Here is a 25,251-nt window from a genome sequence, read left to right on the forward strand (position 1 = left end):
CCGAACACTTTGATCAAGCCCCTTCCAGCTCTCCCCAGTCTCTCTCTCTCTCTCTCTAGAACAGAGGAAGTGGGATAACTCGAGAGCTCCCAGTGGATTTGGATCTCTGGTTCCAGTAAGTTGTGCATTTCTTTCTTTATGTTTTCCTCTTCGTATATTTCCAACTACTCGCCTTTCAAATACCACGTGTAATTGATTTAGTGCTCAGTCTACAATAGTACTAGGTTATTCACACTTTTATCAGTTTTTGGGCAAGTCTTAGCATAGTTGGAGAAATGTGTTATCGAGCAGGTTTTTGAAATGATTATGGAAAGCTAGCTTCTGTTGTGTCTGTAACAAATGGTAAATTGCAATTTAGTTATGCGCATACCGGAAAATCTTGTGAATCTCGAATTTGAAGCGGTTATGGCCCCGCGCTGTTTCTGTAATTGTAGGGCTGCAAATAAAACAAGTGGCTCGCGAGCAGCTCATGGCTCGGCTTGGCTTGACTTGTTTACTAAACGAGCCAAGCTCGACACTCAAAAGCTCGATTTGGCTCGCAAAAGCTTGGCTCGTTTGTATGGGCTCGGCTCGTTTAAAGAGGCTCATTAAGTAAATTAGCTAGACTCAGCTTGTTAAGTAAATTAGCCAGACTCGGCTCATTAAGGGCTTGGCTCGTTTCGAGCTCGAATTTTAGGCTTGTTTAGTAAACGAGATGAGCTCGAATGCGATGAAGCTCGGCTCGTTTGCACCCCTTAAATGAAAGATACTCAATACTCATTATGAACTTGCTGCAGTTACAAGAACCTGCAGTATCAAACTCTAGGCCTAGAGCTTGCTAATGCTTGTAGTGCTTCCTCTCTTGTTTCCTTTGTATCTACATGGAGCATTTGGGTTCCCTGATACAATTGATCCCGTGTTATCAGGCCCGCCTCACAAATTATGCGAAGTTAGGTGGCTAAACCAATTACAAACATAAAAAAAGGTACATAATTTGTTTTTAAAATGAAGTGGCTGAACTGAGCCTATCATGTATTCTAGATGCCCATCAAGGTGGCTTCTACTTTAAAAAATGGAAGTTCATACTGTTCTGTGCAAGAATAAAATTTTACTTCCCAGACCTTGTGTAATGTGGTTAACGACCTTCAATTCTATTACAAGGTTCAATCGTTTTGGAAGTGATATCACTTTGAAGGTCATATGCTGTCTCTTTTTATTGGAGAAAATCTATTTTTCGAAAACCTATTTTACCAATTTGGAGACTGCATTTTGAGAAAATTCTGTTTTATGGAAACAAAATGAGTCACATAAAATGTCTGACTGTAGTTGTTGATTATAAAGAAAGGTGTGGTGTAATATTTTGTAAATTATTTTTGGTTGAGTAGGGAGTTTTGGTTTCAAGTGTGAATTTGGACTGAGGATGCATTATTTTTGGTGCCAGTGGATGAGAACCCATGTGCAGAAAATAGCGGGGAAATAATTGAGTGTTCTAATGGAAAAGAGTTAACTGCTTGTGAGAAAAATTCAGTTATGGAACCGTTTGTGGGTATGGAATTTGAATCTGAGGAAGCTGCCAAGGTGTCTTACGATGCATATGCAACACACTTCGGCTTCATCATGAGAGTTGATGCATTTCGGAGATCAATGCGTGATGGGAAGGTTGTTTGGCGTCGACTTGTGTGTAATAAAGAAGGTTTTCGTAAGCACAGGCCACGGAGAAGTGAAAACAGGAAACCCAGAGCTATCACCAGGGAGGGTTGCAAGGCAATGATTGTTGTAAAGAAAGAGAAGACAGGAAAATGGGTTGTCACGAGATTTGTCAAGGAACACAATCATCCTCTGGTTGTCGCACCGACCAATAATCGTCGCGCTGTGCTCCTATCGCAAACACCAGTAAGGATTACTGTTTGAATATCTAAATGGCACATCGAAAATGATTAGTGTCAGTTTGTCTGTTAGTTAATTTTATCTCTCAGTTGCAAATTTCCTTGCAATGGTTTCTTCACTGAAAATAGGTTGCTCTGGAAAAATCTGAACTTTTGCCTTTTGATTTAGTTAGTAGGAGTACCTGCTGTATCACATGTACAAAGGTGTGTGGTCTACGCCTCAATCATCAAGCCTTCTTAGGTTTTGATGCCCAAGCAGCTTTTCAACAAAAGTATTGTTGAGAATTACATTTTGATTGGTTCGCTTTTTCTTCGGATTATATTTATTTGGTTGTGCAATATAGCCATTGGTAGATATTAATGGGTTGTCAGCAGGTTCTATTCACATATTGGACTTATTTCTGAAGATGAAGTCTCATATAAAAGCTGGTGACCTTTGGACTAACATCTTTGCCACTCTGGTTTGGCTGCCAATTTGAACCAGATACTGGCTGATCTGAACAATGTCATGACATTCCGTAAGTTAAGCAGCAAGATCTTTAATCTGTTGTGGTTTCAAAACCGGCTAATTTGCTCCTGGGGGTTAACCCCAGATTGATCTATGCAATTTAAAGGAGTAGAGATGTACATAGAGGAACAGAATTCTTGCTCATCGAGGAGATTCTTTGTAGTCCAGTGTTTGTTTACCTCATCACTTCCATTATCCCCGCATGCTTTACTTGTTTAATGTTTGAAGCAGAGACTACTACTAGATTCACCCTAACATCTGTTTTATTTACTGTTATGTCTAATAGGTTGATGTTAGCTGTAACGTAGTGCGGAGTTTGTTTCCATGGATGCTCGCATGCTTGCTTTCCTACTTGTTGCCAGAAAGGAAAATTCAATTTGCATTCTTTCTTGGTCTTCCGACTCTTCTTAATAGCAACTATATTAACTGTATCTCTTGGTGCTTATCAGGATGATAAAGATGTAAAAATCCGGGAATTGACAGCTGAATTACAGCGGGAAAGAAAGAGATCAGCGGCTATTCAAGAGCAGCTTGATATGGTTTTGAAAGACATGGAGGAGCACTCCAGTTTCCTATCGCGAAACATTGATGACATAGTTCATAGTATGAAAGAAATAGAATCAAAGAGAGTAGTCCTTTAGAACAACTGATGTAATGTATCAGTTTTTTTTATTTTTTGGGTGCCTTTTTCTGTTATACAGAGTTGTAGTTTTCTGCAGATAGATGGCCCTTTATGTTAGATGAATTTCCCTGTACTTCAGTACTTGTTAGAGAAAAAAAAAGAAAGAAAAATCAACAAATTGGGGAGGCTTTGAATTCCCGAGTTTGCGGCAAAATAGGCCGTCATTTAATTAAATTGAATGTGTACAAGTTTTCAGAGAATATTACGAAGAGCAAACCGAAAGAAAACACTTAAAAGGTAATTTTTTCCTCCAAAATTTGTTGAGGAGACCGCATGGTCTTCTTAGTTGCCATCCTTTCGGTAACAGCTTAAGAATGTTTTTCTCCCTCAATTTTTGTGTAATTTATAGAAGCCATAAACAAGAGGAAGCAGATTTCATGTTCAATGCTGGATTGCCAGTTATTCCTCGTTGTGAAGCCATGTTTCTTTGAATCCGTTTAATCGTTGTAACTTGTTTCAATGATTAATAAAATCTTTTTTTGCCAATCAAAAAAAAAAAAAACCTTCATATCCAAAGGAAGTAGCACAAAAATCTACATTATTCCACACATGGAACACCAATAAAGTAGTAACAAGAACAAATTTGAAGTAAAACCTGTTACAAGCTGGAAAGGTTTGTTCAGTAACTTCAACTTCTTACATCAGAGAGAGTAAGAGAGAGATTACAACTTGCTTCCAGTGTCAATTACAGAAGATGAGGAAGCAAAGTCACCTTGAACTCACCAACCGTACTTGGCTTGTGTTTCGGCTTTTGTTAGGAAGCCTTTGGCTCGACGCTCTGTAAGTTCCATCTCTTTCTGTCTCATATCAAAGTACAAAGAACTAATCTGATGCTTCCTCTTCATCAGCTTCGAAGGCTTCCCTTTGGTTGAAACAGGCTACAAAAAAAAACCAATTCATTCATTCAGGAAATCAACTAACTAAGAAGCACATGACCTATGTGAATTAACACCTACAAACAATCGATTAGGTCCTCTTCCAAAGGCAAAATTAGCCATCCGACAGGACAAAAAAAAACCTAAGTAGCCAGCACGTACTCAAATTGCTTCCACAGAGCGTTTAACTTACTTCGACTCTTTGAGAAAACAATGCTTCCTCAACATATTAAAAGAGAAAAAACCAACATCTTGCTAATTGCATAATAACCACTGAAATCCCACAAAACAACTAGAAAGCTAATGATTCGAGGTTTTTTGCTTCCAGTTGAAGCATTTTCTATCAACTCTAGTCCACAAATACCATAGGCAAAACTGGAATACGAGTAAACTTGGACAAAACCATGCAATATAAGTCAACTTCAAGTTTCAAGAAACACTATGAACTGTTTGTTTCTTCTTGGTGAAGATCAATGGAAAATAATAGAGGTATGGATTCACATTCAGAAATGGATTCACGTTGGTGAAGATCAATGTCAAGTTTTCTCATTAGTATTCGTTCCACCCCATTTCCTCCTACCGGCATCAAGATTCGAGACTACAAAGATGATGGGATGTCTTCAAGTGGACATCCTTATTTGGAGGATTTCTATCTCGAAGATTTGCATACACGCAATCCCTCGAGAAGGATTAGGATAAGCCACAGCTAAAAAGATCCTGCAAAAGGGTCAGGCATTATCGCTCCACAATTGCCACAGCAACCCCGTTGGGACAGGAGAAAGTCTACAAGACAAGGAGACAAGGTCTACAACGCTTAGGGTAGAACCAAGTGCAAGTACAAGTGCCACTAGAGATTGTACATGAGCACCTAGGGCCCAGGCAAACACAAAGTTTTGCTGGCATTGCCGCATTGCTGCCCAGAGAAGCCGAAGGAAACATGCAAACGCATGAGTTAGCCTAGTGAAAAGTGTACTCTCTGATAGCGTACATGGGGAATGAGACGGATTTGTAACCATGTGTCTCCCTATTCTGTTGGGAAGCAATATTGAAAGTTGGAGACCCCAAGGAGATTAACAGTTGGGATATATGATAGGGCTGCGTGGCTCATGCACCCTTGTAACCCACGAACAGATGCCGTTACTGCACAATCAATGGTCCCCTAAGACAAAACCATGTTCTGGTGTATAAATAATAAACGTACTTTATTCACAATCAAACTAATGAAGACTGGGACAGATTTTAGTCATTACTCCATCTGTCCCAATTTTTTGCGCCTATTTTGATTTTCACGTAATTTAAGAAAATATCATAATTACATTGACTGTGTCAATTTTAGGATTTTACCCCTTTGTAACTTCTGACTTTTTTGTCAACTTTCCTTGTCATGTCATTGAGAGAATGGAAACAAATCTAATTTGCTCCACTTTCCTTTCAAATCAAGTTTAAATTTTGAATTTGGGAGGGAGAAATGAGCGGTAAAATGGTAAAATGAACATCCAAAATTGGGAAGTTTTGAAACAAGCACATCATTTTGGGACATCCCAAAAAGGAATAAGGGCACAACAAAGTGGGACGAAGGGAGTATAATGGTTAGAAAATAAGAATAGTACAAGGAATTGGGGAAATCTTATACTCCACAAAACACTTCCTAATGGTTCTCAACTTGTCTAGATCTATCATTGTCCTTCCTCGGGCATACCGATCACTTGAGTTAAAAGTGGCAACAAAAGCACTCTTCTTTTCTAGTATCAACTAAATTCTTCACAACATAATCCGATCAAACTATCCCCATTTCTAGATGGGTGCTTAAACATCTCATAAAACCATTATCATAATCATGTAAAACTACCAGTGTGGCATTGTCAAACTCACTTATCCTATTCAACTTTCCATAAGGAAACCAAGAAACTATTGTTAACTCTACTAGAGCATTGAAACGGTGGGAAAGAATCCCTACAAACGACCCCAAAACTGATAAGGACAGACCTTAGTTTAGGAAATCAAGATACAAGTTTAGATAAGCACAACATAAAGCCCTACAAAGGCAAGGTTAACAAAGAATGCAAACATAGAATTACATGCCCAGGGAAAACTAGACACCTGAACTTTGCTTCAAAAGCATACAAAGAACCATGTCATCAGCAAACTAGAAATTAGAAATTAGACTCAATCCCTCCCAGTTCCAAAATCTTCCAACGGCGAAAGTTCTAAACTTAAAAATAGATCTCCTAAGATCATCTGCAACCAAACTAACAGAAAGGGATAACAGGTCTCCTTGCCTTAAACCCCTTAAACCTTTGACCAATAACTATGTCTTTGCTGCTATATACTGACATGGCCTGCCGACCCTGCCTACCATCTAAAATAACAATATACTCATAATTCAATTACGAATCCGACCAAAAAACATGAAATAGAAAATCAAGCTTTGAAAATGCATAGGACCCTTGGCAGTTGGCTCCATTAATAACACTAGACAATTCCCCGAACCAAGCCAACCCATCACTACAGATCTCCGCAATCCTCCAAAAAAATTTGTGCCCACCTCATGATCTAAGGTCTTGCAACCAACAAAGCCGCGGGCCTTTTTAAAGTCTATGGTGGAAGAAATAAAGTGTTTTCCAAGAATCCAAGTAATCCTAAACTACCTTACCAATGTCACGAAAGCAACCAGATTTGTCTAGCTCTAAAAATCCTTTCAAAGAAAACACAATCTCAAGCACAGCATCTGTGTCTTTGCACTGCACATAGCCACATATAACACTTTTCAAATAGAACTCTCCAACTACCTCCCCCAATCATTCTCTTCAAGTATCACTATCACCCGTCCTAGGAAAAAACTACGATGAAACTCTCCTAGTCAATAGCTCTCCTAGTCAATAGATTTTGTTCCCATCAATTTCAAAATGGAGTGTTAGGCTCACCTGAGATTGTTAGATGTCACAAAGTTATACATGTAAAGGCATCCAAATAACAAGTGAGCGAGCTATGTTGTAAACATCAATGATTTATTTCTTCTTTGAACTGTCTACAACCTGAATGGTCATTCACAAATGCATTGGGGGCATATCCCATGCCAATACGACAATACCACAAGACAAAGGCCGAGAATGTTCCCCGATCTGTGTAATGTAGCATGAGTCTATATCACCAACTGTTACATAACTGTCCAAAGAGATACACAACAATAGCTATCCTTATCATGTCCCAAATACCATTCGTGATGAAAAGTTCCACTAACCAAACAAAATATGCACGGGGCACACAACAAGTGAAAAAAGAAAGCCAATAAGCAGAATAAGGAGAATCAAAGACAAGAAAACAGGTTATGTACCTGGTAAGAAGGCCCAAAAGCTATTCCAGTTAATTTGACCTGGTCTTCCCGTGGCCGGTTCTTAATCAATTCATCCTGTTTCACCTCGATTATTTCCTGAGGAACATCATTCCTACCTCTCTTCCCAGGCACTTTCACCACACTTTCAACCGTTCCCGCCACATCAGACGGCGCCACTGTCGTCGAGCCATCACCCCAATTACTCTCATACTGCCCGTAGTAATCATAGTTCCCATAATTCTCATAATTTGTACTAGATGAAACCCAACCAGAAGTATCGCCACCACCACTCTCAACTACATATTGTGCAGAATTTCCCACATCTCCAAAAGAAGCAGAAGACAACCCCTCAACCACTTGTCCATTATCATTGACACCCACTTCAGCATTACTGCTATAAGCATTCGAGCTAAACGACGTTGTTACATCGGCTTCAAGAATTGATCTTCGACCCGAGCCCGCAGCAGAGGGCAAAGAACCCAGTGCGGACGAGTTCTTGGGAGCCGGAATGCTCGATAGGAATGACTTCACGGATGCAGTCTCGGTTACAGACTCCGTAGCCTTCGTTTTCCCTTCCCTCTCCTTATCATCGTCATCGTCATCGTCATCATCATCATCACTGTCTTTAGATTTCCTCCGATATGGGTTTACTGGAAGCTTCAGATGAATAATCTTTTTGGGTTTAGGGTTTGGAGTGGATGAAAGATTGGCAAGGGCAAATGGGTCCGAATTTTTGGACTTGGGTGGAGGAAGGAAAGAGAAAATAGAAGAAGAAGAAGAGGAAGAGGAAGAGGGAGGTTTAGGAATTTCCTTTGTTCGCGATTGTGATTGATTTTCTTGTTGTTTGTGCAATTGGGTGATGGGTTTTGAAGGAGAGGGGTGGGTTAGGGTTTGTGATGGTAGGGTTGGGACGTGGGGTTTGGGAGGGGGGAGAAAAGAGAAGAGAGAGGAAGAAGAAGAAGAAGAAGATTTGGGGGCTGGGAGGGAAGAAGAGAGAGAGGTAGAGGTCTTACCAACCGAAAATTCAGATCGCTCGTGTTTAACTTCTTGTTCATCTTCGTCTGAGGAGGCATAGGTCGCTAGCAGAGAGTCCATGAGAGAGAGAGAGAGAGCCAAACCCTAATTGAAAAAAGAGAGGCGAAATTGGAGACTTCGTGCAGAGAATAACTTTCTCGACCTGTGTAGATATGGATGGAGCTCAGATGTAACAATGACGGGAGGAGGGCGTACGGATAAAAATTAGGGGTAAATACTAAATGGTAAAAAAATAGTAAAAATTGGAAATTGATTTTCGCTCTCTATTTTTATTGATAGTGCTCCATTTTTAATGTGAACAAAATAGAGTGTTATCAGTAAAAAGTAAAGCGCAAATATTAATTTTTTAAAAATTATAGAAAATTAAGCAAAAAGGCAAGGGTTTTTTTATTGCGAGGTCAATTCCGTCGACCCCGTGACACGAACCCGGAAACCTATTGTGCACCTGTCAACAACAGACCCCCCATTTCCTGTGACACTCCCTCCTTGACAAAAATATTATTCATTGTGGGGCTGGAACACGTGGTTCCCCAACTCTTATTCATTGCCTTGGGGACACGTCGTTCCCCAATTCCTATTTATTTGTTGGGGCACCACGTGTCTCTCGATTCTTGGGCGCTAAATAGTCTCTCCTCTTCGAGGGTATATGGAGAGAAGTCATTCTCAAGAAGCTTTTAACCTCTCTACAAAAGAAAAACAGAGAGCTTTTAACCTTACCATCGAAGTCATTCTCAAGAAGCTTTTAACCAGTAGATAGATATAAAACAAAATCAACAGAAGATATAAAACAAAATCAACGAGATTAGGTTGATGTTTCCAATCTCAAGTAATCGAGATGGCATACTAATTGGTATGCAAGTAGAGATTGGAATTACCATCATGATTTTAACCACGTTTGCTGCAATCTCTTGGAGCATCTTCCATTCTTTTTTTTTTTCTACCTTTTATAAAAGCTCATAGCCATCAGGCCCATCTCCAATACTCATATCTTACGAGCTCGTGATCACCGGCCTCATACCAGAAAGCTTCAAAATGGAAGATCGAATTCGACGTTTCAAAACGAATATCTGAGGCGTTGAGAGAATTTTTTGGATACGACAAACGGATCCAAAAAATACAGTAAAATATTGAATAAGAGGATTGGAGATGAGGCTCTGAATAGTAGTTAAAACTGAATTCCCATGTCTAGAGGGGAAAAAAAAATATCGAAGAAGATACAAATTTCCAAGTGAGTTAGATCCACTTGTGCTTCGCTTCAATTATAGTTTTGCTTCGTAGTAGAAATGTAGAATCATGCCGAAGCAGGGGATAGTGGAGTAGGATTGAACAATTCCCATCTCAGTTCATCTTCATTAGTTTATATGCCTAAATTCAAATTTGGACATAAGCTCAGCTAGTATCTGTGGGACTGGAGGTTCCTTGATTCCTTCTAGGACCATGACCCTATATGATCACTAAACCATAATGACAATGTCACAAATATACCATATCAATAAAGGACGGGGGAAACTTTCACCATAAAATAATCATCCTTGTTAAACACAACATATTGGCTGAATTTCTACTGACAGTCATGCTTGGACTTCAATCGCTTGAGCCAAAGATAGATATTGGGGGGGGGGGGGGGGGGGGGGCGGGGGCGGGGGCGGGGGCGATATCCGCCCTCCTCTTCTACTAACAAATCTCAACTCCTCAGAGCAACGTTCAACCAAGTGCTTCCCCAAAACCCGCCTTTACTTTAAAAAGATACTAACATATATCCAGTCAATTGCACTAGCAATACATACACCAAGCTAATATGTTACAGAATAAACAAAACCTAATATACTCAAAACCTTCTTCTTGGTAAGTTTAAGCTAATTTGATGGGGTGAATTCCTACAAAATCTAAGATGGGTCTTAACTTAATCACGATATCTTAGTAGGCAAACTCCATCAACTAATTGCAAATACCCAAATCAGTTACGAGTTCAATTCTTACTACCCGGTAGCCACCAGTCCATAAGGGCTTTGTCACTGACTTTAATCGGACTCATTACTGGTGCATCGTAAGATTGTGTTTCCACAAAATTAGTCAGCTTTGTCACTTGACTTTAATCGGACTCCTCCCTGGAGCATAGCAAGATTGTGTTTCCACAAAATTAGTCGAGCTGCAGACACCTGAGTTGCCCAGAAAGTTCAACAGCAAAGCATCAAAAGTAACAACTAAAAAAAAGAAAAAAAGGCATTTCCAAGTAGTAAAATTAAATGGAATATTATCAATTTCTCCAAAGTTTGACATAATTCATACACCTCCAAAACCATCCAATAGTTCAAAGAAAATACTACTCCAGTACACATTACTGCAGAAATGCATATACAGCAGTAGATATATAAACAAGAAGGGCAGAGGACACCAGCACAACCAGGGCCACCACCGCGTGCACCGTCGACCTGCTGCCGCAGGCCAGCGTCCCCAGCCGTATCTGGATCACATTCACCATCGACAGCATCAGGAAAATGCACCCCATCACCGACCCGACGGCCGACGCCAGCATCCCGGACCTCAAAACCCTGCTGTTAATGTGGGCCCGGAAGGCCTCGTCGACGTCGGTGCTGTTCTTCAGGTTGATGGCCAGTTTGAGGCCCTGGGCCACCAGGGAGGAGAAGAGGAAGAAGCTGAAGGAGACCACTTCGAATACGAGGAGGTGTTTGGCGGCCGTGACGCCGGCGTCGCAAGCGGAGGTCTCAAGGCTGTGCTGGCCCGGGGAGGCGAGGGAGAGGCCCACGAAGACGGCGATGGTGAAGAGGGAGTTGACGTTCACGATGCCGTCGAGGGCGGTGACGTGGACGCTGGTGGTGGACGGCGGAGGGCGCGGGGTCGAGGTGGATCGACGGTCGTAGTACTCGGATCTGAGAGGGAAGAGAGAGAGTAATTAATAAGACTGAGATTAGATGTTAAAGACTAAATTTGATTTCCTGAATCCATCAATCCAATATTGGAGAATTTTTTTTTAAAAAAATACGAATATGGACAAGACCAAAAAGATATTTGGTTGTGCGTGTGTGAGAAGGAGAGGGGGTAGGATATGTGTGTGTGATTACTCATCCATGACTGATTCTTCTTCTTCTTCTTCTTGTTTTGGTAGGTAGGTGAGAGAGAGAGAGAGAGAGAGGGGGGGATGATGATGTTGCTTGGGGAGTTTGTGTTTATAGTTTTCCTGAAGTGAAAGGGAAATTGGGGGCAGAGGAGGGGACTCAGGGGAGGAGAGAGAGGGGAGAGAGAGATGCTTTTGTTTGATTTTTGATTGCTTTACTAAAACGAAAATTCTAAAATCAGTTCAATGGGCTGACAATAATGAGTATGTGAATGTATATTAAAAGTATAAAAAATACACAAAAATATATATTTTTTTGTCTTTTAATATGTTTGTCGTCATCCCGACAATAGCAAGACCGTTACTAAAATTGGGCAGAGCAAATGGAGGTGTGATTTGAAGAGAATCATGAGGAGATCGAGGTTGTCCGATCCAAAAACCAAAGCTTGTCCGGAGGAATCAACAAAAATCCTCTCTCTATCCTCCATGTGTCCTAAAATAATAGTATTCATTATCTTTGTTTTTCCTTTTTTCCTTGACTTGGAGTCAACCCGAAATTGCAAAGTATCTTTTTAGGAAAAATTCTAAAATCAATTAATCTAAAGGGCAGACAATAATATGTGTGTAAATATATATTAAAAGATATAAAAAGCATATAACAATATGTATTTTTTCTTATTTTCTTATGTGTTTATTGTAAAGATCGTTTGTTTATTTAGTATTGAAAGTGTGTGTATATATGTATATATATATTGTGCTGAAAGATAAAAAAGAGCATGTGGATAACAAAAAAAATGATAATGTGAATATCTATTCCTTTTTCAAAAAAAAAATCTAGTTGATTGGATATGGTCAGCTGGGTGGTTACATAATCAGGCAACGTGTGTTTTTAGAAAATTGATGGGATTAATAAAATTAAGAGAGAGAATTGCAAACAAAATTTTCTCAACCATATAATTGTAAGTGTCGAATTAATTTAGTTTTTTGTATCGACATAGTTAGAGCTGGGCAATAGACACGAAACACGATAACACGGCACGAACCGGACACGAAGTTAGCGGATAAGGGTTGAACATTTCTGACACGAAATACGAAAAATGACACGACTCGAGAACACGAATTCTAAAATGAGTCGGGTTCGGGTTGAACATGTGAGACACGAAATTGACATGACCGACACAGTTACTAATTTATATCACCCATTAACACAAACACACACACACACATATATATATATATATAATATATGGTATATCTGTAATTCTATATAGAGTTGGGCAACAGATACGATAACACGACACGAACCGAAAACGAAGTTAACGGGTTAGGGTTGAGCATTTCTGACACAAAACATGAAAAAATGACACGACTCGAGAAATACGAATTCTAAATGGGTCGGGCTCGGGTTGAGTGAATTGTGACACGAACCCGACAGACACGAACACGACCCGACCCGACCCGACCTGTAACCCAGGTCTAGATACAGTGCTCAATGAACTCTATTAAGTAAAAAACAACCAACTGGGGCTAGCTCAGTTGGTCAGGACTCTTGTATCTCATAAGGATATCAAGAGTTCGAGTTTTTCCACCTGCGTGTGGGTGTTCCTTAGAGGACTTTTCTTTCTTTATTTCTTTCTATCCTATAATAATGGGCTTATTTCTTAAATTGGTTGAGTTATTGGATTTGGTTGTCTCGTTAACTTTTACAATTGATGTGTAAAATGATCTCTTATATCGATTAATAAAAAAATAGAACTTTATAAAGTAAATGATTGAGTTTGTGACTCGTGAGCAGGGTCGGCCCAAGAAACTTGGATGTCCAAGGCTAAATTAATGGGTGGCTCGATGTATTTTTTTGAATTAAACAACAATGATAGAAATGTTTCTTTATATTACTACTTTAGACTTTATAATGCATGTTAATTGCTTTGTCACCAATGGCCAAAGTGATTGGCTCAAATTCTACTTGGCAGTTACAATAACATTATTTTTGGAAAAAAAATATTTCAAAAGAAAAAGTTGCCTAGAAAACTCGAACTCAAACACTCCACATAGATTAAAATCAACTTATCACTGAGCTAGCAAAGACATTTATGTTATAAAACGAACAAATAATATATATACTAATTTACAAATGGGAGACTTAAATAATCATCCTTAGACCCAAATAAACTTATGTTTCCATCCTGCTCAGTTTGAACATTTATATTTTCATCTTCATTCTTTTATAATCCCAATAGTGCCCTTATGTGTGTGTGTGTGTGTGTGTGTGTGTATGTATGTATGTATGTATCAGTCAGTTTCCTATGAGGGCGCATTTTATTAAAATGAGATGGTTCTTACGGGAGACGAACTGCATGTATGTATGTGTGTGTGTGTGTATATACAACAGTGAAATTTGGGACTAAACCATAACTCCACAAGTCCTTTGGAAAAATGGGTGGTCACCGTGACCCAAATTCAAAAAAATTTCATAATAGTTTCCAAAATCCCAAAAATCTTGTTGAAACCCCATCTCTCTCTCTCTCTCATGGAAAAAAAATAGATCTGGAGAATATAGGTTCAACGCCAATGGGGAGACCGACGAACGACCCAACCGATTAGGGCTACTATGCAGTTTAAAGGATGCCGACGGAGGTTTATCAGGAGCACCAGTCACTGGTGTATAACTTTGTGCTGCCATCGCAAGCGGTGGCACACCCCTACTCTGCCGCCACAACTAGCAAAAATCGTCGAAGGTGACCGGGTTTGATTGAAAAAGCGGTAAAACATGATGTCGACCGAGAATGAGTCTAAAAACGTAGACTTATAAAGATTTTGAAAGGTTTAGCATGGAGTTCATTATATCAATAGTGGGCGTGGAAATGCTTGGTGGGTGGGGTGACTAAAATTTTCAATTTCAGTTGAGGAAAGTTTGAGACTCAAATCTCAGGAATAGTGATGTCCACCGAGAAAACATAACATGATGAATTCACCATCTTGTGATATATTCATGGTGTGTTTATATGTAGATTTCATGGTAAGTGTTACGAATAAGGTGAAAATTTTAATCGAAAAACCGAACGAACCAACCGAATCAAAGGAATTTTGCTTAATTCGGTCGGTTAGGTTTTAATTTTTTGTAATTTTTTAAAGCCGGTTTGGTTTCGGTTTTATATAAATACAAACCGAACAAAACCGAACCGAATCGAAAATATTAAAGGATGGGATACTTTTAATCCTAGCCGTTGATCTATCCTATATATATACCTAACAACAAACCCTAAAATCCACTCCTCTTCATTTCTTCCCGTCGCCGACCTCACTATACTAGCTGTACCCACCCCACGTTGAAACATGAAACCCTAAAATCTCTTTTTAGCCATGGCCTGATCTCTCTCTCTCTCTCTCTCTCTCTCTCTCTCGCGTGCGCGCTAGCACGCACACGAAGAAGAATAGATTGCCCTAAAATCTCTCTCTAGCCATGGCCTGATCTCTCTCTCTCTTGCGCACACGAAGAAGAAGAGATCGCACAGACGTAAACTCTGTTTGTTTATCTTTATTCTCTTGTACAAAGAACTGGTCGAAGATGGCAAGTTCGAAATTCAAAATACTCGAAAAGGTTGTCAATTCACACTCTCCAATAGGTTTATTTACCATCCCCCATGTTTTGCATGCAAATCAAGCATTTGACTATTTGTATCGAAAATTTCTAACGTGTACCAATTTCTGTGTAGATGGATGGACCCTCTGATCTTGATAAACAGACTGGTGACTCTACTGCTCAAAAACTTGCTGCAAAACGAGGTAGACGACGTACCACTTTGAATATTGGACCTATTGGTAATGATACAGTCACTGATGTAACTGATGATAATCCTATTGATGTTGATCCTACTGATAATAATGATTTGAAAAATAAGAGTAGGCTGAGGTCTTATGTGACACCCCACTTTTCGGTGGCCGGCGGTACTGCAGGAAGCGTCCGGACCGGAAGGGGGCAAGTTATGGTTTATAAGAAAAGATCCATCCTACTTGTACAAGGCCTTTTAAAGCCGTGAGGGCGGGCCAAAGCACATAGGAACTTCGCAGTTAAGCGTGCTCATCCTGGAGCAATCCAAGGATGGGTAACCCCACTGGGAAGTCTATGGGCTTTGGGCGTCCAAAGCAGACAATATTGTACAAAGATGGAGCGGATCGTTACATATGGTATCAGAGCACAACCCTGGTCTATATGGTGGGGGCCACCTCTAGAATCTGGTACGAGCACACTGATTATGCTGTACAGAACTAAGTGCCACACCATGGCCACCAGGGGAAGGTTGTTGGGCCTGTGCAACGAGGACGTTGCATCCCTAAGGGGGGTAGATTGTGACACCCCACTTTCAGGTGGCCGGCAGCACTGCAGGAAGCGTTTGGACCGGAAGGGGGCAAGTCATGGTTTATAAGAAAAGATTCATCCCACTTGTACAAGGCCTTTTAAAGCCGTGAGGGCAGGCCAAAGCACATAGGAACTTTACAGTTAAGCGTGCTCATCTTGGAGCAATCCAAGGATGGGTGACCCCACTAGGAAGTCTATGGGCTTTGGGCGTCCAAAGTGGACAATATTGTACAAAGATGGAGCGGATCGTTACATCTTATGTTTGGGATCATTTCGTTAGGAATACTACTAATCCATTAAAACCTAGGGCTATATGTAATTATTGAGGTACGAGTTATGCATGTTATTCAAAGGCTAATGGGACAACAACAATGAAAACTCATTTAGAGGGGGGCTGTAAAAAGTATCCTTTTAGAATGATGGATAAGAAGCAAAAAACTTTAGGGATGGAGTCGGTAATCTTGTTGCTGTGAGTTTTAATGTGGATGCATGCAAAAATGCTTTGGCCGAGATGAAAATAATAGATGAGTTGCCCTTTAAATTTGTAGATGGTGAGGGGTTTAGGCGTTTTATGCATGTGGTGCAACCAAATTAGGGAAATATCCCAAGTAAGATTACAATGGCAAAGGAATGTTTCAAAGTCCATATTAGAGAGAAAAAATCATTGAAGAATGCACTTAAGGGTCAACGAGTTTGCCTAACCACGGACACATGAACATCGTTGCAAAATTTGAACTATATGTGTCTTACTGCGCATTACATTGATCGTGAGTGGAAACTTCACAAAAAAAATTCTGAATTTTCACGTTGTTCCTAATTACAAAGGTGAACTCTTGGAAAACTGATAGAACAATGTTTGTTGGAATGGGGAATTGATAAGTTTCTCACTATTACGATGGATAATGCTCATTCTAATAGTGCTATAATTGAATTCTTGAAGAGGAAGACTAAAACTAGGAAGACTACCATATTGGTACATGAGTTCTTGCATGTGAGGTGTTGTGCACATATATTGAATCTAATTGTTTGTGAGGGTGTGAAAGATATAGAGGCGCCTATAGCAAGGGTGAGAAACATCGTGAGGTATGTAAGGTCATCTCCATCTAGAATGGCAAAGTTCAAATCTCTTATTGAGAAAGAAGGGATTGTATCTCAATCTCAACCTTGTTTAGACGTGCCCACCGGATGGAACTACACCTATTTCATGCTAGAGAGAGCTTGAAAATTTCAAACGGCTTTTGAGAGATTGGAAGATGACGAACCACAATTATTCCATTTGAGTATTAGAGAAGATGAGATTGGTGATGATAATGAAACTAAAGATGTGGTTAGTGATGATGTGGTACCGGTTGATGATGCAGTGGTTCAGGAAAATGGGAAAGGGAGAGTGAAAGGGAGAGGGAAAGCAAAATCGAGAAAGGAAGCACTAGGACCGCCAACTAGTGATGATTGGCAGAATGCTTCATTGTATCTAAAGTTTCTCAAATTGTTTTATGATACAACTCTAAAGTTTTCGGGTTCTAAGTATGTCACATGCAATGGTTTTTTTTGAGGAAATGATGTTGATATGAAAAGCAATCATGTCATTGTGTGTGGATGGGGAGGAAAAGTTGAAATTATTGGCAAAGGGCATGCGTACCAAGTTTGATAGGTATTGGGGGAAATTAGATAAGATCAATTGCATGTTCTTGATTGCCAATGTTCTTGATCCATGCTACAAACTCAAGTATATAGAAATGTATTTTATACTTGATTATGGTAAGAAGCCCGCTGAAGATATGGTAGACAAGTTAAAGAATGAAATGACATGACTATATGCATGGTATGAGAATCGGGACTCAAGTAAAAATCGCCAAACTCAAACTGTAGAGAGCTCATCAAGGGGATCAGATTTGGGTAAAGGTAATTTGGATGAGCGCGAAAAAATGATGTCTCAATTTAGAATGGAGTCGGAAGAGGAAAATGATATGGTAAGCAAATCTGAGTTGGAGAAGTACTGGATGGAGGGGTGTGAAAACAACAATAAAGAATTTGATGTCTTGCAGTGGTGGAAAGCTAATTCCGAGAGGTTCAAAATCCTTTCTCAGGTTGCACGTGATGTTCTATCCACTCTGGTCTCCACGGTTGCCTCTGAATTTGCTTTTAGCATGGGAGGACGCATCCTTGATCCCTTCCGAAGTAATCTAGCACCCAAGACAGTTGAGGCTCTAGTTTGTGCTCAGAATTGGTTGCGTTCTCCTATTCAAATTAATATTCGGGATCAATTAGATGAACTGGAGAAATTGGATGAAGGTAAAATTTAGCGTATTGATGTTTCTCTTATTTTTTTTACATGTATGTTTTATTATGTACTTTTCCCTATGCTAACTTCTCTCACTCTGAATCTTATAGAGCTTACGGAAACGGGTTCTTGCATCATTGATGAGTGACTCTAGAAAGGTAGAAATAAGAAATGGTAACTGTGGTATGTGAATTTCATTTTTCTTGAATATGACTTGTTTTTTTCCTAACTATAGTTTTGTTATTAGAAATTAGCCCTTTTTTCCCCCTAAGTATGACTTATTTCAACTTTCAACTTGCAGGCGGTGCTGCTGGACTGCTGATGCTGCAGCTGTTGCTGTTGGGTTCCACAGAGGACTTGGTGGCTCTTGTTTTGTTGGTGGCTCTTGTTTTTTGTGGGAACTTTGGTTGGTTTATGTAATTGTAATCAATAGGTAAACCCCAAGCAAAATATTTGAGTATTGAGATGTCAGTTTAAGAACAGTGGGTATGTTTTTTACGTAGTTGATGTGTTTTAAGAACAGTGGGTTTAAGAATAGTGAGTACTGAGATGTGTTTTCAGTTTTATGTATTTTATTTTAGAATCATCTTGGCTTTTGGGTGATATTTTTGAATGGGCTATAATGGTTGAATATGTGATTATGGGCTAAAGTTGTAACTTGGGCTTATTTAAGTGCATTATTGGGCTGAAAAAAATAGTGTGGAAAAATGGAATTGCATCATGTGTTAGGGCTTATTGGGCTGAAAAAACAGTGTGGCCCATTGATTGAAAACCGACTAAAACCGACCGAATCGAACCGAAAATAGCTAAACTGAACCGAGCAGTTTTTGAACCAAATCTGTCGGTGTCGGTTTGGAAAAATGGAAAACCGAATGATTCGGTTCGGTGGAAAAATCGGAAAAAAACCAACCGAACCGAACTGATTTCATCCCTAGTTACGAATAATCTACCATGATTTCAAATGTTTGAGTTTTAAATTTCATTCGTAAAAAATGGATTAATGTATTCATCATGGTGTATTCATGGTGTATTTTTCTACTCAGATTTGTATTTTATGATCATTGTGTATTTATGTATTCATTGTTTATTTCGAATAGTCTTGACTTGCACATGCAAATTTCATGGTAAATGTTACGAATAATCTACCATGATTTCAAATGTTTGAGTTTTAAAGCTCATCTGTAAAAAAGGATTCATGTATTCATCATGGTGTATTCATGAAGTATTTTCCAATTCAAATTCATATTTTATGATCATAATGTATTTATGTATTTGTGGTTTATCTCGAATAATATGATTCATGTGTTCATGGTGCATGTAGATTTCATGGTAACGGTACAAATAACCAAAAAATCATTTTGAGTTTTAAATTTCATTCGTAAAAAAATGGATACCAAATCAGTGAGATTTGATTGTTTCAAATGTTTGAAATTTTTAACTCTTTCCTTTTTTATCCCTTATTTATTTGTTGTGACAGAAAATATATTCAATCCCACAAATTTAGGAAGGCAATATACACATACATATGTATATCTTATTAAAAGGGAATAAGGGTAATTTATCCATTGGAAGGATGAAAACATAAGCATAAAAAAAGAGCGGGATGAATTCTTACATAGCATGGATAAAGATGATGAATATTTAAATATTCTTTTACAAGTAATATTGGAGTGCCCCTAACATTTGAATTTTTTTGGATGCCCGAAACCCAGGCCTAAGAGGCCTGGACCGGCCCTACTCATGAGTCGTGACAATGATATATTTGAAAAAGTTTCACCAAGACACACTGCAACTCCGCACTACATTTGCAGCACCAGAGATTCTTTTTATGATACGGGATAGTTCCGAGTGAATTCTTCATGTCAGTTTTCATCTTACAAAATCATTGCCGGTTGAGATTTAGTAATTCTCTGAATGTATAAGTTATTGAATTCACTCATTTTATTTCTTACGCGCATACATATGCAAATATATATATACCACCCGGATTTGTTAAATTTGATTATTAAATATAGTTTCAAATGATTGAGGCCAGCCCTTCTCTCCACAATTCAGAATTTACTTCTATTGGATGTCTAGATGACGACCATGGTTTTAATGGGGATTCCGCTAGTTGTGCTCCCAAAGCTTCAAAGTCCAGTCCTATGTGTTGTGAAAGACCTCATCATTCACAATCACCATATAACAGGAATGAACCCCAATCCATGAATGTGAACTCACACATCGATATGGCGACCAGAGAGTCGTCGGTGAAGCATCCTTACCTGCCGTAGAAGTCGAATGTACTGAGGGAATCTTAGAAGACGACAACCATGGTTTCCATGCTTTTCCACCTCCCCCAAAGGGTGCGGAGGAAATGGTACCAGACACCAGCAGTTTTGAAGCTTCTCCATTTCCACCTCCTCTTTCAAAGTTGGGCGTGGGTTATTCTGCTGATTATACACCTATTTCCCGCAATGCTAGATCTTGGAATGACCAACAGCAGCCATCCCAACATGATGTGGTTGGTAATGCCACGTATGGGAATGACTCGGCAAGCGATGACAACACACAGGGAGGGAGACTCAGGAGGAATCAGACGCAAGCCAGCTATGGTTGGTCAGATGGGGACAACAAGCAAGGTTCTACTTTCCAAAAGTTTCTGAAGAAAAAGTATTCAGTTATTTTGGGACGAGATTTCCTCCTCATTAACCGATCTTTTCAGTCTTCTTTAAAAACTTCTAAGTCATTTCGTTTTTTCCATCGCCCTAGTATCTCTCCTGTTGAGCTTAGAGGCATAAACGAATCTCCTAAGGATCCTATGAATTGTGACCCCGAGGATTTTGCGGCGGATTCCTTCCCCAATGGTTGAGGTAAGGAAAGTGTTTATTTGTGATCCTGTCCCTACGTCAGAAGCTTCTCTACTGCATCCGGGGTCAGATGTGAGGAATCTCCGGTCTAAGCGAATCAAGGCTTGTTGGGACAATGATTTCGTAAATACCTTCAACCAAGATTCTGGGCTGAATGACACAGCCATAGAAATCTCAACTGTGGAGAACCTGACATCCAAACGCATGGAGAATCTGACGTCCAAGTGTACTCTTGCTTTTTAAGGCCAATGATTCTAAGGAATGCAGTCATCATATGGTTCGCTCACCAATGCAAATATTGAGGCATCCCAAGACTATGCGAATTCGGGCTTTTTGGGATGACATTGCTAATTAAGGAAGGAGGTCGCCATATGGCAAGTCCCAGTAAACATAGGGCTCATAGGAAAAAATCTCGGATTAAGGTCCTTGATGCTGCCCATTTTGTTCAAGCTTTCAACCCAAACGCAATGCATAAGCGCAAACGAGTACATACCATTGAAGATAGTTGCAGCGATCCTCATCTGTTTCGTGCACCGCAGTGCCGTGTGATACACTAGTATCCTTTTTTGGCTCATACTTTTCTGCTCGTGTCTAATGGTCTTTTTTGGCAGGTGCTGGCATATCCTTATCCATGTATGTGTTTGCGTTGCTTTCAATTCCCTTGTAATCTGTCAACTGTTATTTCATATCAATGCATTTCTATCGTGTTCCTAGGAAAAAATTCTCCACATACGGTTAGATAAAAATGGGTTATTACCTTCATCATTGTCACTGAAAATCCTAGGTCGATCGATTTTGCTTCCTAATTGGATTTTCGATAAATTTTACAGATTCCATTCAGATTCAAAATGTCAACATAATTCATACACACCCCTCGATTCATACACCTCCAATTTTAAAGTTTAACATAATTCATACATCCAATTATTTACAACCACAAACACTTTAAAAAAACTTTACATAAATATACTCACATCACATTGGAACTCATACACGATACATCTCTAATATGCGTGAAACCAACCAAAAAAATTGAATGTGTATAAAATATTTGTACGAGTTATACAGTAATATATTCATCCATCTCCAGAGCCATCCACTAGTTCAAATAAAATACTACGCCCGTTCGGACAAATAAGCCACAGTGGCTTATTTTTTTGTCTTTATTCAAAAAAATTTCGTATCACTTGGCTTATTGTCATTTTTTTGGGGATTATTGCATCCTCACGACAAGAGAAATCTAAAAAGTAAAAAATTTTGACCAAAATCTAATTTTTTTTGAATAAAGACGAAAAAATTGGTTTATTGATTTTTTTTCGTCTTTATTCAAAAAAAATTGAATTTCGGTCAAATTTTTTTTATTTTTTAAATTCATTTTGACGTGAGGATGCAATAATTCCAAAAAAATGATAATAAGCCAAATGATACGAAAAAAATTTGAATAAAGACAAAAAATAAGCCAAAGTGGCTTATTTACGCGATTTTGGCCGTTCGTTTCGGCTCTAAACAGTTCGGATTTAAATAAAAAATTTCTGGAAAAGAGTTTAAACTGTTTTCGAATTTTTTTTATTAACATCTCGTTCGCGATTGGTTCCGTAAACAACTAGTTAAAAAGATTTTCTAATGCAGAAATGCATATACAGAAATAGTTATATAAACAAGCAGACCAGAGGACACCAGGACAACCAGCGCCGCCACCGCGTGCACCGCCGACCTGCTGCCGCAGGCCATCGTCCCCAGCCGTATCTCGATCATATTCACCATCGACAGCATCAGAAAAAGGCACCCCATCACCGACCCGACGGCCGACGCCAGCATCCCGAACCTCAAAACCTTAATGTTAATGTGGGCCCAGAAGGCCTCGTCGACGTCGGTGCTGTTCTTCAGGTTGATGGCCAGTTTGAGGCCCTGGGCCACCAGGGAGGAGAAGAGGAAGAAGCTGAAGGAGACCACTTCGAATAAGAGGAGGTGTTTGGCGGCGTCGACGCCGGCGTCGCAGGCGGAGGGGTTCTCGAGGCTGTGCTGGTCCCGGGAGGCGAGGGATAGGCCCACGAAGACGGCGATGGTGAAGAGGGAGTTGACGTTCACGATGCCGTCGAGGGCGGAGACGTGGACGCTGGTGGTGGACGGCGGGGCCGCTGAGCGGTTGGCCGAGGTGGATCGACGGTCGAAGTTCTCCTTTTGATAGGTATCAGATCTAAGAGAGAAGAAGATAGAGTCATAAGACTGAGATTAGATGTTAAGAGTAATTTTGATTTCGTGAGAATGCATTATTATTGCTTAAACAAAACAAGTATCGACGAGAAATATGTGTTCGAAATATATTAAACGGATCCCCAAAATCCAAAAAAGAAATAGACATACGCCACCCGAAATTCAAAAAAGAAACGTGTGTGCGTGTGTGGGAGGGAAAGAGGGGTAGAATTTGTGATTACCCATCCATGATTGAATCTTCTTCTTCTTCCTCTTCTTGTGGTAGGTAGGTAGGAGAGAGAGAGAGAGAGAGAGAGAGAGAGAGAGAGAGAGATATTTTTGGAGGGTGGTGGTGATTGTTGGGGGATGATGTTGCTTGGGGGGGTCTGTGTTTATAGTATCCCTGATGAAGTGAAGGGGAAAGTGAGGGCAGACGAGGAGAGGAGGGAGGGGACAAAAACTTTTTAACGGGCCTCTCGTAAAATTTCTCTAAAATAAAATTTACGGAGGTCAATTTTAATTGTTTAAAAGTTTTTAAATGGTCTAGGTTACAAATAAATTATTAACAATAAAAAATATTTATTATCGATAATTATTTAAAAACGTAATCAAAATGAATAATTAAAATTGCGCGAAACCGTGAATAAAAATTTCTCTCGAATGAAAAATACTTTGCTTTGCTTTGCTTTTTACTAGTATATATATGGAGGGGATTTGATTGAGGACGTCCGACAAGAAAAAAAGAAAATTTGTCCGGAGGAATGAACAAACATCCTCTCTCTATCCTCCATGTGTCCTAAATTGCAGTCCACATAAAAAAGATTTTTGAAGATAAGATATTTACATCTCGATCTAAATACTGATTATTTATCGAGTTTGTGGACACGTTATTTTTTTACTAAAAAATCTAGTTGATTTGATATCAGTAGTTACATAATTGAACGACGTTGTGCTTATAAAAAACGGTTTTGCTATTGTCAGTCTAATGGACTGACGATAAACACATTATAAGACAAGAAAAATACGCATTTCTATATACTTTTTATATCTTTTAATACACATTCACACTCTCACTATTGTCAGCCCACTGGACTGATTTTAGAATTTTCCTTTAAAAAATAGACGGAAAGTGTGGATGGAAATAGTATAATTTAGAGAGTGAATTGCAAGATAATTTATATCTCTCGATCATTAACTATGACTACAAGTGGATTTGGACAACGGACAAAGTTTTCTCTGTCAAATCAGTCTATCGACAATGGGAAATCCAAACGCAGTCTCGGCATACTCTTCTGGGTTCTTATGGAGAAATTTGAGCCCCCCTAAAGTGGAAATTTTCTCATGGATGGCCATTCAAGATAGAGTTGCAACTCGATCGGTCCTTGTTGATAGGAATTTAATCTCTGAGGCTCACTTGGCGGTGTGCCCCTTGTGTAGTCTTCATGTGGAAACGCCTCAACACTTGCTTTTACACTGCCGGTTTTCATGGTTAATATGGTCAGAAATTATGGAATGGTGGAATATTCAGTGGGTTTGCCCAAGTTCCTTAGCAGAGGTAGCACTTTGGTGGTTTGGGAATAAATTTCGAAACTTGGAGAAACATATCTGGGAGGTTTGTTTTTTTGCCACGATCTGGTCTATTTGGTTAACGAGGAATGGTTATATCTTCAACGGTGCAACAACACGTGTAACGACCCGGATTTTTGACCCAATTTTTTTTAATACAAATTTATATTTTTAAATTCCTAATTCAATAATTAATTAGATTGAATAATTAAAATATATTATTATGTGTGCAATTGATATTATTTGCATTATTGTATAAGATATGTATTTAAACTTTAGATATACAAGAAATCAGTGATTCATATTTATCTTTTATCTTTCCTATCTAAACCCTAAGTAGAACTCTATTCAAACTAACTCTTCACTTATCTATCTCTCATCCTATACATAAAAGCGTCCAGATACATTCTCACCATGTACATACATGCGTCCACATACATTTGAATTGAAAACCCCCCAAATGTGGCACTTGTCCCCCATCTTTTTATCATTATCAGTATCACTCTCCTTCCTCATTCCACCACTTTTACACTTATCCTCTCACATTCTTACTATCTTATTCTCTCTCATTATACATACCCACATAATCCGAAAATTGAACATCAGTAGATTATTTCACTCCCAATT

The 25,251-nt window shown here is 39.3% G+C and overlaps 4 protein-coding genes across 7 annotated transcripts; 1 reads left to right on the top strand and 3 right to left on the bottom strand.

Moving 5' to 3' along the window:
* The first annotated feature begins 11 nt into the window (after positions 1 to 11).
* Positions 12 to 3,229, top strand: LOC131312750 (protein FAR1-RELATED SEQUENCE 5). 3 transcript variants are annotated; one of them, XM_058340709.1, is made up of 4 exons: positions 18 to 115; positions 1,421 to 1,872; positions 2,273 to 2,383; positions 2,660 to 3,229. In XM_058340709.1, coding segments are annotated over exons 1-3 (525 nt in total). In that variant the 5' UTR covers positions 18 to 114; the 3' UTR covers positions 2,345 to 2,383; positions 2,660 to 3,229. The 3 variants fall into 3 exon arrangements, with proteins under 3 accessions (XP_058196690.1, XP_058196692.1, XP_058196691.1); XM_058340708.1 differs by having other exon boundaries at positions 2,823 to 2,868; XM_058340707.1 differs by lacking the exon at positions 2,273 to 2,383 and having other exon boundaries at positions 12 to 115; positions 2,823 to 3,229.
* A 387-nt stretch (positions 3,230 to 3,616) lies between these two features.
* LOC131312746 (uncharacterized) lies at positions 3,617 to 8,494 on the bottom strand. Its single transcript, XM_058340694.1, has 2 exons — positions 7,265 to 8,494; positions 3,617 to 3,933 (listed from the first exon to the last, which is right to left on the bottom strand). Exons 1-2 carry the CDS (start codon positions 8,357 to 8,359, stop codon positions 3,775 to 3,777), a joined length of 1,254 nt encoding a protein of 417 aa, XP_058196677.1. The 5' UTR covers positions 8,360 to 8,494; the 3' UTR covers positions 3,617 to 3,774.
* Positions 8,495 to 10,533: 2,039 nt separating this feature from the next.
* On the bottom strand, positions 10,534 to 23,338 carry LOC131312752 (uncharacterized). Of its 2 annotated transcripts, none has more exons than XM_058340712.1 (2): positions 23,301 to 23,338; positions 10,534 to 11,190 (listed from the first exon to the last, which is right to left on the bottom strand). In XM_058340712.1, the coding sequence occupies exons 1-2, from the start codon at positions 23,306 to 23,308 to the stop codon at positions 10,638 to 10,640; spliced, it is 561 nt and encodes a 186-aa protein (XP_058196695.1). In that variant the 5' UTR covers positions 23,309 to 23,338; the 3' UTR covers positions 10,534 to 10,637. The 2 variants fall into 2 exon arrangements, with proteins under 2 accessions (XP_058196695.1, XP_058196694.1); XM_058340711.1 differs by lacking the exon at positions 23,301 to 23,338 and adding an exon at positions 11,383 to 11,833.
* Positions 22,406 to 23,461, bottom strand: LOC131312751 (uncharacterized). Its single transcript, XM_058340710.1, has 2 exons — positions 23,301 to 23,461; positions 22,406 to 23,062 (listed from the first exon to the last, which is right to left on the bottom strand). Exons 1-2 carry the CDS (start codon positions 23,306 to 23,308, stop codon positions 22,486 to 22,488), a joined length of 585 nt encoding a protein of 194 aa, XP_058196693.1. The 5' UTR covers positions 23,309 to 23,461; the 3' UTR covers positions 22,406 to 22,485.
* Positions 23,462 to 25,251: the final 1,790 nt, after the last annotated feature.

This window comes from Rhododendron vialii, chromosome 13a (genome assembly GCF_030253575.1).
Source record: "Rhododendron vialii isolate Sample 1 chromosome 13a, ASM3025357v1".
Lineage (NCBI taxonomy): Eukaryota > Viridiplantae > Streptophyta > Magnoliopsida > Ericales > Ericaceae > Rhododendron > Rhododendron vialii.